General features: G+C 40.6%; 1 protein-coding gene and 1 pseudogene across 1 annotated transcript; one reads left to right on the top strand and one right to left on the bottom strand.

Annotated features, from left to right (window-relative positions):
* Positions 1–449: 449 nt before the first annotated feature.
* LOC136511192 (protein FAR-RED ELONGATED HYPOCOTYL 3-like) lies at positions 450–1,436 on the top strand (annotated as a pseudogene).
* A 327-nt stretch (positions 1,437–1,763) lies between these two features.
* Positions 1,764–4,848, bottom strand: LOC136511193 (uncharacterized). Its single transcript, XM_066505362.1, is given in 8 exon segments — positions 1,764–1,892; positions 1,963–2,140; positions 2,721–2,821; positions 2,908–3,033; positions 3,237–3,335; positions 3,430–3,482; positions 3,485–3,593; positions 4,810–4,848. Coding segments are annotated over 8 exon segments (732 nt in total). The 3' UTR covers positions 1,764–1,865.
* Positions 4,849–13,350: the final 8,502 nt, after the last annotated feature.

A 13,350-nucleotide genomic window follows, 5' to 3' on the forward strand; every position in this document is an offset into this window, starting at 1 on the left:
GGAGACTGTGTCAGCTTTGACACGACATACATGACAAACAAATATAGGTTGCCATTTGCACCCTTTGTGGGCATCACTGGGCATGCACAGACATGTATCTTTGGATGTGCTCTTCTACATGATGAGACTACACCAACTTTTAAATGGGTGTTTGAAACTTTCCTAGAGGCTATGGGAGGCAAACACCCTAAAACAATCATTACAAACCCAGATAAGCTATGAAAGCTGCTATTGAAGAAGTGTTCACAAATGCTAGGCATAGAAATTGCTTGTTCCACATAAAGACAAAATGCTACTATAAGAATATAAAGATATTTGCAGCAAAAGATGGTCTATATGAAGAATTTGAAGACACAGTAAACAACTATCTAACAGAAGAGGAATTTGAGACCTTGTGGGGGAAGATGATTAAGGAAAGAAAGCTATAGAACAATAAATACTTCACAAAGATGTGGGAAATGAGGAAGAGGTTCATCCCTGTTTACTACAAACATGATTTCTTTCCCTTCATCCAAACAACATCAAGAAGCGAGGCTACAAATGCAAGATTTAAAGACAATGTTGGACCTACTTACAGTATCATCAGTTTCTTAAGAGAGTACCAACGCATAATAGACACAATAGACAGAGCAGAAAATCTAGAGGACCACTGCAGCAACCAGAAAAGACCAAAGGAACTCCTATTTGGGTACACATTTGAGAAACAAGCACATGAGGTTGCAACTAAAAGCTACTTCAACACTAACATACAAGCAAATTCAAGAAGGGAAAGCATTTGAAGTTTGGTAGAGAAGTAATCAAGTACAACATGTACAAAGGATAAGGAAATATATTGTGCTAACTGACCTCACTAAAGAGAAAGAAGAATTCAACTACATCTGTGCCAAATTCAGCAAAGATGGCATACTCTGCTCACATATCCTAAAAGTCATAATAGAAAAAGAAATTAGCAGGATACCAGAAAAATACATAATAGATAGATGGAGAAAAAGGGATATGAGAATGTTGAAAAAAACTATAGAAGAGGAGACAATAGCAACAAGCTCACTCCTCAGATTCAATGTGCTTTCAAGAAAATCTACAGTTATGAACTCAAAAGCAGCTAAGAAGGAAGAAGCAACACATTACCTTATGGCAGAAATGGACATGATCGAATCACACTTGGACCAGTTGCTAGCACCTTCAGCAAGTGATCAAGATCAGAATGAAGAAACATCAAATGAAGAAGTACAAACAAATGCAACTGCAGTATACAACTAAACATTTCTGAAGATGAAATTGTAGATCCAGAAATAGCAACACAGAAGGGCAGGCCAATATTGCCGAAGAGAATGAAGACTCAAATAGAATAGGTTAGGCAGAAAATGAAACAACAAGAAAACAAGAAGAAAAAGAAAGCAACATCAAATGTAAACTCAGGTACAGTTTCATATTAGTAAGTAATATTAGATAGTAAGTAATTTAAATTTTGAGACAAAATAAAAAAACCATCATAATTAGCTTTCCTTTCCTATCGTAGGTTCACCGAGCAAGCCCCAGAACAAGGGGATGAAGAAATCAACATCAAAAGCCAACTGAGAAAGAGAAGCAACCAACTAAGGAGTACCAACCATGCAGTAGAAGGAAAAAAGGTAGACAACTCAGAAACATTATGAGATATATGTAAAATTCTATAATAGAATTACAAACTGTAATAGAGTATTTAGTTCTACAGTGTGCAACAATGCACAAATCAAATTTTTAGTCCTAATAGCATGTGAAACATACTGCTTTCGAAAAAAAATGTTTTAACTGCTCTACAAATCTCCATCCGTGTATACCAACTAATTACATGAACATTTGTGGTTCACATAGAAAACTCAAAACTAGTTGCAGACACGAGGATCGACGACCTGTAAAAAAACCAAATTCAAATATGTACTAACATAAACACTATATACAAAAATGAAACTTGAGTTTTACCTCCTTATACAAGTTCGTCACAAGAGATTTGTCGATGCAATTTCCTTTGCTGAAGAATAAGTCGACTCCAAGCTTCACACGTATATTGGGAATATCATAATGATTGAACATATCCCTGAGATCGACGTTCCTGTCCCATAGCTCCATGAATTTCAAGGCGAATACACCACAGTCAACACTGTAGAAAAAAGAAGTCAAAAAATAATAATAAGACTACAATACTTAACAGTCTAACTCAATTATAGTTTCACCGAACCTAGATTCCACTAAACAAAAACTTAACTTATACTGAAAAATAGGTTCTGCGAAACTTAACCTGAACTTGAACTAAACTAAAACTAATAACAGATACTACTAACCTGAACTGAAACTAAACTTAAAGTAAAAACACATTCTATTCCACTAAAACTTAAGTTCTAATAAGCGTAACCTGAAATTGATGAACGCAGCAATCAAAATAGCAAAAAGACAAAACTGAGATGTAGATGATGCGCCTATTAATACAAGCATCTGATCTAATTACTCTCAAACATAGGCCGGGCTGAGTGTGTGAGATTGCAGACAGCCATACACACAAAACACACAAACACACAGGAACTAGCAAAAAATTAGTGCAGACACATGCATGCACAATACAGCTAAATTAGTGCAAAAATACTATAAGATTTAGTGCGGCCTCAACTATGCAAAACTGATTCACCCGAAGATATCAGCCATGTCACCACACATCACAGTTACAGAAGGAAACATATACTTACACATTATACTGTTTTGGCACTAGAGGATAAAACACGTAGAATGCGTCAACATCTACATTGCCCCAAGCATATTGGTACCAACATTCCTTGAATGCATCAATCTTTTTTAAAAAAATAAAAAGAAACAAGGCAAACATGCTAAAAAATGTTATGATTAATTTAATAACTGAACAAAAACAAAACTTACAAGCTTGGTCCTTGCTTGCACTTGGAAGTTGTGATCAGCAGAAAAGTAAGAATAAAAAAACAGTATGTTCTTCAAATCAATGATGAAGACAAACCAATACTTATGTAGGATGATAGGAAAGCATAGCTGCACCCAAAAAAATTAATAAACAAATACATAAAAAGAGCAAAATGAATATAATCAGATTCTTTATACCAAGAAAGTATTCTCGAGCAAACTAAACTCCATAGGACCATAACAAAAACTCTGTGCAGCAAAAAGATGCCAAACTACTTACTAGTAATCTTTTCACATTCGGTAGTCACGATAACTGCTTAAACGAAATATACCTTGTCAGACAAATGAAGCTTGTGAGTAGAATTGGCTCCGAGAAAACAATTCTTAACTGCGTTGATGTCGTAATTGCAGTTGTAGGTATAAAGACAGCCCTGCAATAAAAAAACAAAAAAAAACAAAACATCAACAAATATAACAAAAAAGAGCTAATCAACAAAAAAAGAATGAGACCAGCAAGCAACTTACACCAACTTTTGGATAAAAGTAATGTTTCTTCGACTGTCTTGGGTATTGATCCTAAAAAATTTATGACACATCCTAGCGACAAAAAAATTGTCTACTTTCCCCCTAGGCTCCACAGATTGACCTAGAGAACAATAGGTAACACTAGTCTTGGAAAACTCAACTGCCTTTAAACTAAAAAAGGAAAAGGACAAAACTGTAAGAAAAATGGACCCTAGGCCCATTTACTTTGAATTTTGGTGTTTGATGACCAACACAATCAAATTGGACTAATGAATTTATAAGTAATTGTTTTATAGTTCAATAGGGTGCAAACGCGACTTGGACGAAGGTGACATGATGATCTGATGATCAACACCTTAAGCAAGACCCTAGAAGCATAAGAGAGGATCCAAGATATCAAGCAAAGTCAAAGCATGAAGATAGGAACCCAGCCGAACACAAGATCGTGAAGAAACAAGCTCCACAGAGGTGACCGGATGTAGCCCTATGAGGACCGAACACGTAAGATCAGTTGCTCAGCAACAACAGGTGTCAGCAGCAGTGACTGGACGCACGGACTTTACTGTTCATCATCGTGGCAACAACTCAGTGAGGACCGGACGCAGCGGCACTGGATGACCGGACACACAAAGTGTAGCATCCGATCATATCCAGAGAGGTTCCAGAGTGGCACAATTGCGACCGAACACGTTCAGTCAATGATGACCGAACTCGGCAGTGTGTCTGATCTCTACGCGCGTGCTCAACGATCGGGACGACCGAACATGTCTGGTAAGGACAACAGCAGTGTCCGGTTAGTAGCAGAAAGCTGGGTTTCGCCTCCAACGGCTACTTTCTCTATGTGGCTTATAAATAGACCCCCTAACCGGCCATTTGTGATGTGGAGAGCTGAGAAAACATACCAAGGGTGTTGATACACTATTTTAGTGATCTCCACTTGCATAGTGCTTAGTGATTCATTAGGTGATTAGCGTAGGTGCTTTGCGAAGTGCTTAGGTTGATTAGACCACTGCTTATGCGCTTGCTTTAGGTTTAGTCCTAGTGTTTATTGAGGTTTGCACACCTCTTATCACTCGATGCTTGCGCGTACCATTGTTGTACATCGGAGAGGCTTGTAATCTTGCGAGATCACACCAACCACATTTGTGGTGTGGCCACCACCATGTACCGAAGGGAACAAGGTCCACGGTGATTCACCCGGAAGCTTGATAGCGAAGACGGTGGGGAGTGGTTCGGGAGAGGCTTGCCAGAAGGCACATTGGAGACCCACTTGCGTATGGGGAAGGCCCGGGGCTATCCACGGAGTTACCCGACAGGGAGCTTGTCCCTTGCAAGGGGCTCCGATGAGGACTAGGGGGAAGCTTAAGCGCTTCTCGATACCTCAGTAAAAATACCAAAGTCGTCAACAGGAGTTTGCATCTCTACCTCATCTTTACCTTCCGCATTCACATTGCTACCTTGGTTGATTGCTTTACTTTCATAGGCTAGTTGATAGGACTGGAACCTAGGTTGCATAACTCTTTTGCGGTAGAGATAGCAACACACCTAGCAAAATAGTAGTTGCACATCTAGAAAGATTACTTTCTTGCATAGGTTTTGACTAGGTGGAATTAGAGGCCATAGTTTAGAGTTAGAATTTTAAGTTACCTAATTCACCCCCCTCTTAGGCGTCATGATCCCTTACAAGTGTTATCAGAGCCGGTTGGCTCAATTTGTATCTTTGCCTTCACCACCGTTGAGCTGGCGCTATTTAGAGTGGTTGGGATGAATACCTCTAGGCCTCCACATTTTGACGGCACTAACTTCCCCTAATATAAAGCTAGAATGGCTTGTCACCTTGAGGTGGTAGATTTGAGTGTTTGGAGAGTCACACGTGATGGAATGAAATCCATTAAGAATCCTGATAAACCCACAAAGAGTGAAGAAAAAGAAATTCATTTCAATGTTAGAGCTAAAAATTGTTTGTTTGAACCTTTTAGCATGGATGTGTTTAACCAAGTGTTCACTTTAAATATGGCACATGAAATTTGGTTAAAACTCCAAGAGCTCTATGACGGCACAACTAATGTCCATGAGCAAAAACATTATCTAGCTAAACAAAATTATGATTCCTTTAAAATGAATGATGATGGGCTTGTTCGTGATATGTATTCTCGTTTGAATCTAATTATCAATGAGCTCCATTCAATAGGATTAACAAAGCTAGATGATGTGGACATCATGAGGAAGATCATCTCCGTGCTACCACAAAAGAAATATACAAGCATCATCACCATCCTTCACAATATGGAGGACTTGAGCACCATGACCCGAACCATAGTCATTGGCAAAATAGTGGCATTTGAAATGTCATAGAAGATGGGTCAAGAAGAAGCCTCATCATCAAGCAAAGGCAAAGCTCTCGCATGTAGTGAGAAAAAGAAGATGAAGGGCAAGCAAGTTGAGACAAGCTTAAGCTCAAGCTCCTCAAGTGAAGATGAAGAAGATGATGATGATGATGATGATGATGATGATGAAGATTCAAGTGATGATGATCAATCTTCCACGTCCACCTCTGACCTTAATGAAGAATGAATCAAACTTATCAACAAGGTGGAGAAGATAATCCAAAGACTCAATGTCAAGGGTGTGCCCATCCTAATTCAAGATTTCATCTTCACAAATCAAAGAAATAAGCAAAGAAAGAAAGAATGATATGAATGCGGCGAGTTGGGGCACTTTGTGGTAGTTTGTCCAAACAAGCCCACACCCAAGACAAAGAAGAAGGTGTGCAAGGACAAAGCACTCACATCAATAAGGTCATGGGATGATTCTTCAAGTGAAGAAGAAGACCATCACAACAGGCGAGGCCACAAGTACTCATCATCAAGCTCTTTTTGTGTGTGCCTTATGGCACGAGGTAACGAAAGCTCATCCTCTAGTGAGAGTGATAGTGATGATCAAATGCCTTCTCTTAATGAACTTGTGCAAGAAAATCTTAAATATGCTAAGGCTTGCATTAGCCAACAAAAGAAGCTAAAAATATTGCAAGAAAAGCTAGATAGTTCACAAGAAGCATATAAAACCTTGCTTGAATAATATGAGATATTTGCTAATCTCAATATTGAACTATCTACTAAAATTGAGCAACTTCAGGCTAGTGCAACAACAAATGCATGCACAATCAATGATGAGCAACTTGTAAAGAAAAATGAAAAACTAAAAGAAAAGTTAGCTAGCTCACAAGATGCTTATAAAAGTTTACTTGCTAAAATAGAAACCATGTGCAAACATTGTGATGAACTAACTAATAAAGTTGTTAATCTTGAAGTCGTCGGTACAACCCTCACCAAGGCACCTAAAAAGAAAAGTTTTATCTTTAACATGCCTAAAAAGGATGCTTCTACTTCTTGCAATAATTTATGTTTAGACTCACCCTTGTGCAACTAAGTTTGTGTTGAGAAAGTTATTGTAGATACATGCACACAAGAGGTCGCAATGGAGAATGAGTAACTCAAGCAAGAAGTGGCTCGGCTTACCAAGGACTTGACTCAAGTAAAAGGCAAAACAGAGCAAGCCCAATATCATCAAGATAACACCATTAAGGGAGTGAAGAGGCTTGATGAAGAACAAACCGTGGTTTGCTACGTGTGCCACAAGGAAGGCCACAAATCCTATGAGTGCAAGGTGAAGAATGGGGGAGGAGCTAAGAAGAAAGAGAAAAACAAAAAGGAAACAAGCAAGCTCTCCAACACCTACACCAACAAGGTAGACAAAAAGGCCTCCACACCTTATCTCTCTTGAAGAAGAAAAATGACAAGGTGGTGGCCATCAAGTTGAACAAGCAAACCAACAATGGGGCAAAACGCATTTGGGTGCCAAAGGAGATCATTTCCAACATGAAGAGCACCAAGAAGGTTTGGATCCCGAAAGGGAAGTGAGAAGTCTAATGGACTTTAGGGAATTTAGAGATTTGGCAAAGTATGGGTGCATTTCATGGGGTGCATTATTATGGACAAGGTAATTGTTAAGTGGGTTAGTGAATACTATGGACCCAAATTTCCCTTCATGTGTGAAAGCTATAGTTTGGTTTTGGTTAATTGATGAAACTATAAGTGCTAACCTAGTTTATCAAAGTGATTATGAGATAGGTAGCACTATTCCAAGTGGTGAAGCAAATGAAGATCATGACATGATGATGGTGATTCCATGGTGATGATCAAATGCTTGGACTTGGAAAAGGAGAAAGGAAAACAAAAGGCTCAAGGCAAAGGTATAAGTGATAGGAGCCTTTTTATTTTGGTGATCAAGGCACTTAGCGAGTGTGATCACATTAAGGTTCGATAGCTGTACTATTAAGAGGGGTGAAACTCATATCGAAATGCGGTTATCAAAGTGCCACTAGATGCTCTAACTTATTGCATATGCATTTAGGATCTAGTGGAGTGCTAACACCCTTGAAAATGTTTGTGAAAATATGCTAAAACACATGCATGAAGGTGATACACATTGTGTTTAGCACTTGGGAGCAAGGGTTTGAAACTCCACCGACGCTCTATACAGAAAAGACAGGACTTCACAGAGTGCACCGGACGCTGGCCTCAACTGGATCGGAGCGTCCAGTCAGTGGAAGCAGTGAAGACGCTGACGTCGGTCTTTGATCGGACGCTGGGTCACTTAGTGATCGGACGCTGATGGGGTGCGTCCAGTCCTATTGACGTGGCAACACACAGTGAAGTGAGTGACTGATCGGACGCTGGGTGAGTCCGGTCAAGGGTGACCGAACGCGTCCGATCGTGAAAAATTGTCTCTGGATGCTTACTGGAAACGACTAGACGTTGAGGTCCTGTGTTTGGTTACTTCGAAGCAGCGCGTCCGGTCACAACTTAAATGTACTGATGACCGTTGAGATCGGGTGATCAGTGTTTGAAGCAGGGGCCACGTGGCGTGCATCACGCGATTGGATGCTGGGGTCCAGCGTCCGGTCGATCTGACCGGCGTGTCCGGTAGCCCTGTTTTTTAGTGGACTGAGGAGCCAATGACTCTATTTTGTGGGGGCTTCTATTTAAGCCACATGACTGGCTCAAACTCACCCTCTTGGCCATTTGCATTGACATAGCAACCTTGTGAGCTTAGCCAAAGCCCTCCCACTCATCTCCATCATTGATTCATCATCTTTGTGAGATTGGGAGATAATACAAGTGCATTGCATGAGTGATTGCATCTAGAGGCACTTAGTATTCGTGTTTCACTGCGGGGTTCACTTGTTTCTCTTGGTGGTTGCCGCCACCTAGACGGCTTGAAGCAGCGAGGATCGTCGAATGGAGGTTGGTGATTGTCTCCGGGTACGATCGTGGTAATTATGAGGGGTCTTGTGCCTTCCCCGGTAGAGCGCCGAAAGGTAACTCTAGTGGATTGCTCGTGTCATTGAGTTACCTCACTTGTGGGTAGGTTCTTGCAGTGTCCAATTGTGTGGACGAGGTTTGTGCAACACCTCTTAGCTGTCGAACCACCAAGTGTTGGTCGATACAACGGGGACTAGCGTGCCGGCAAGCACGTGAACCTCAGGAGAAAAATTGATTGTCTCTCGCCCTTTGGTATTCTCTCGGTGATTGATTTAGTATTCATCTTGTGATTGGTTCACTCCTCTATACGACGGTATAATCACCCTACTCACTCATTTATATTCTTACAAACTAGTTGTAGCAAACTCTTTAGTGTAGCTAGAATGGAGAGCTTGCTTTGTAGTTTAAGTTCATCTAGTGGAGCTCTTTAGTATAGCAAGTATGAGAGCTCTTAGTGAGTAGTGACATAGCAAAATGTGTGTTTAGTGATCATAGCAACTAGAATTGTTGGATAGGTGGCTTGCAATCCTTGTAGAGCTAGAGCAAGTTTGCATTTCGCTATTTAGTACACTAATCAAATTGCTCTAGTTGGTTTGTAGGTTTTTAAATAGGATATTCACCCCCCCTCTAGCCATATTAAGACCTTTCACCATATTATGTAACTAGATTTAATTTCTTGCAATTTCAATTAGCATCTAGTTCATTTTCATGCCTAGGTTTGTATTTATATGTTTAATCTTTTATCTTGCATACACTAGATATATCTTATGGTAGGCTTGCTCAGTTTTCCTCTTAATCCTTGAAGCAAACCTACAATGCATGTATATTTCGCCAAAAAGAGCCTATTTCAGAGAGGCCATGAGTCTTCCAAATTAGATGATCCTAGAGCTAAACCTCTAAAACTTAATTGGCAAAAAAAACTTCTGATGCTTGAACAAATAACTGTAAACTAAAAATGAACTCAAATGATAACAAAATCTCTAAAGATAGAAAGAGTGGGAAATCAAAAGAACTAAAGATAATGAAAATTAGATGTAATCAAAGACTAGTGCTCATTCAGTGAAAACAGTACTTCCATGTTTGTATCAATGACTAACCTGACGAGTCGAAGGACTAATTCACGGCTGACCACTTGAGAAATAAAAAAAAAAGAGTTTGCAAAATATCTCAACTGATGAAAATAGGTGCCCGGACACTGAAGGCAACTTTACCAACAAAGTCCTTAACTGAAAAAACAGACATGGCATCAGACTAATCAGATGAACCTAAAGTAAAACTGAAAATAAAATTTACTGAAACTGAACATTCTAAACTAAAGAATAATTAACTGCATATTCTAATTCAGATGAACCTAAAGTGAATAATTAACTGCATATTCTAATGCCTAATCAGATGAACCTAAAGTGAAACTAAAAAAACATTAAAAACTGAAGAAGTATTTAACTGCATAATCTACTGGCATATACACAGTGATCACAAAAACAGAAAATATCAAGTAAAATAATATAATAAAAATTAAAAAGAGTACATCAGCAACCACTGACATATCAGACATCAGATAACTGAAAAAAAATCAACAAGTATCATTCAAGCATCAGCTACCATTCAACTATTTGCTGAATATGTGGAGTAGATTACATCATAAGCTAGTTCGAAAAAATATCAAAAACCATATACAATACCACAGAAAACAAATCCCACTTACCACATACAAATGAACAAATCATTCCGCATCAAATATGAAACCCTATGAGAACGACTCCTAATACAAACAACCAACACGAAATTTGACACAGCCTGGAACCTAGAACTTGCATTCAGCATGGAAAATGAAACCTAATGAGAACAACTCATAATACAAACAACCAACACGAAATCTGAGAAAAAAACTGGAACCTAGAACTGACATACAACCTGGATCCAAACCCTAAGACAGGGGAGCTCCGAACTCAAATCAGCTGAACCTACAACATCGAATCTAACATTGAAACCTAAAACTGACACACAGCCTGGAACCTCAACATGAGTAAACTAAACTCCACCCCCAGATCTGCGCAGAAAAACAACATTGACGGGGTGTCGAACGCCCGATCTAAGCAAACACAAATTCCACAAGACGCCGGAACACAACGAATAACACAGAAAAATGGCGCGCAAATGAGATAACTTAGCTCGACAAAGACGTGGAGTTGCGAGTCGCCATGACGCCAGAGAACGAGTCAACCACGACTGGGGCCCCCGAGTGGCCGCGACGGGGAAGCGAAGAGTCAGCGCGACAGGGGAGCGGCGCGTTGCCGCGACGGGGGAGCGACGAGTCGCCCTGACTCGTCTTGAAGAAGATGATGAGAAATGAAATGGGAAAAGGGGAAAACGGAAGCCAAAACTTCGGGCACGACTCCCGAAAAATCAAAACAGTAACGCACTCAGCTGGGCCCCACATGTCACAGAAACAAACCCATCAGCACGCAACAAAGACCATATCGGATGCTGCAAAACAAAAAACAACACAGATCGGACGGCAAAAAAAAAAAACGGTTACTCAGCAACAACAAAACAACCGGGCACTGTTTAGCATTTCTGTAAAAAAAAGGCTCAATTCTATTTTTCACGGGATGCAGAAGCAATGTGTCCGGTGCAAATTCGTGATCATTTAGAGCCATCCAAATACTCGAGGCGAGAAGAATAACAATCTCCGTGAAGAAGAGTGGAACCGTTAGTGAAATGTCATGTGGTTCAGACAAATTTGGCACTCACAGGTTCAGGAGACCCCCAACAACCAGTAGCAAAGGAGCAAAATGGAGGAACAAATATTCCACTGTTTCAGTCACTTCGAGTTTGATAAAGCACATGATGGTAGAAAGGCAGGCCCATATTATGGCGTTGTGGTAACCCTCCGGTGCTTAACTTATCTTTCATGTGAAGCCAACAAAAAAAACTTGAATTTTACTACAGCGTGGACGTGCAGGAAACCCACCTTCCGACTGCACATTCTATTTTGGGAAATAAATAACTTAGCTTGCAAAAAAAGGGGAAAAAACGGGCGTGGGAAGGCTCCGTGCGTGGTCGCGTCTTCTGGGCATACACGCGTAGGACGAGCACATTTCCCAAAGTTCGGCCCATCTTAAAAAGCACATACCCAGCTTAGGTCGAGTTCATCCTCTGTGGTAATACCCGTAGGTCATGTCCTCCACAAAATGCTCAACTGATCCTTAAAGAGACTCAAGAAGAAAAAGACCTTTTGCTTTTGGATAGCATGACCTCCATAGCCAATTATAAGTCTGATGATGCACACAGATCATTGCTCAGAAAATGTATGTATGATTTGGTTGAAGAAAAGAGATTATTGCACCAAATATAAGACCGCTAGTCATACTTGCTAGTTACATCAAATGCCTTACACATAGCTGCTCCAAGGATTTGATTTTGTTGAAAAGTTTCAATCAACAAGGGCATGTGGAGAAACAGATCGAGTGCATATCCCTTTCGTTCGCGTTGTGGGAAGACATTGATCTATTATTGGCAAATGAGAGCAACTATGGAAATATTTGGCTCCACACTCGACCTCCCTAGACATCATCCCAAAAGACGAGGCACGTTTTTGCCATCTTAAAAGTTCACTGAAGCTAACCCCTGTGTATCTGTGCAACAATCGTAAAAGATCATTTCACAAAAGGAGCCTTTCTTTATTTGATTAGGAAGCTTGCCATTTTTGCTGTGAGTAATAAACTAGTACAGTATATGTATATCCCTTTTTCGACACAGGAACAGGCACAGCATGTCGTGCCGCTGCAAAAGAAAAGAAATTTGAAGAGATCCAATTCAGCGATATGGCCCGTTCGCTTCGCTGAAAAAACAAACTAAAACACTGTTCTGACTAATTTGTTATAAAAGAAAAACACTATTTCAACTGAAAAAATAAGTTAAAAAATACGAATTATAAGACAAACGAACTGGACCGATCTGTCCACCATCAGTCTGTTCGGTTGGCTGGTTCGTATCGTTGCTGTTTCGTGAAGAAGTACTACTGGCTGATTTGTGTGATTGAGAAATATTATTTCGACTAGAAATCGTTTACGACAAACCATGGCAAAACAAACAGGCTGCATCGTATCTCCACGGCCCAGGTGTCGGTGGTGTTTGGCGTGAGCGATGGTTGAAGAAGAGCTGTTCGTCCACCGGGGACAGTCGCTGGCAGTTGACCTTGCAACCGCCGCGTGGATGGCTGCACCGTACACGAATCTCCAACAGGCCCGCGAGACATCCCGTCCTCACGACCGGAATCTCCGCTGGGCCCGGCCGTCCACGTGGGATGAGACCCTCCGCTTTCAATGCGGTATCCCTCATCTAATTGCCTTCTGATTTGGGCTCATAGCCACAGCCGCAATCTCCGCTACCTCACTGATATGTGGCCCCGAGACGGTAGGAACCACCTGTCAGTGTCTACTGGCTACCCCGACGCGCCACCGATTTATTAGGTGGGACATTTCTTGCCGAGCGCAATCGCTTATCTATTTCCGTCCTCCAACTAATCTCATACCAATCCGGTAATTAACACATATATCCAAATATCCTCTCGTCCCCGACGCCATATTACCAG

This window comes from Miscanthus floridulus, chromosome 16, assembly GCF_019320115.1.
Source record: "Miscanthus floridulus cultivar M001 chromosome 16, ASM1932011v1, whole genome shotgun sequence".
NCBI classification, from domain to species: Eukaryota; Viridiplantae; Streptophyta; class Magnoliopsida; order Poales; family Poaceae; genus Miscanthus; species Miscanthus floridulus.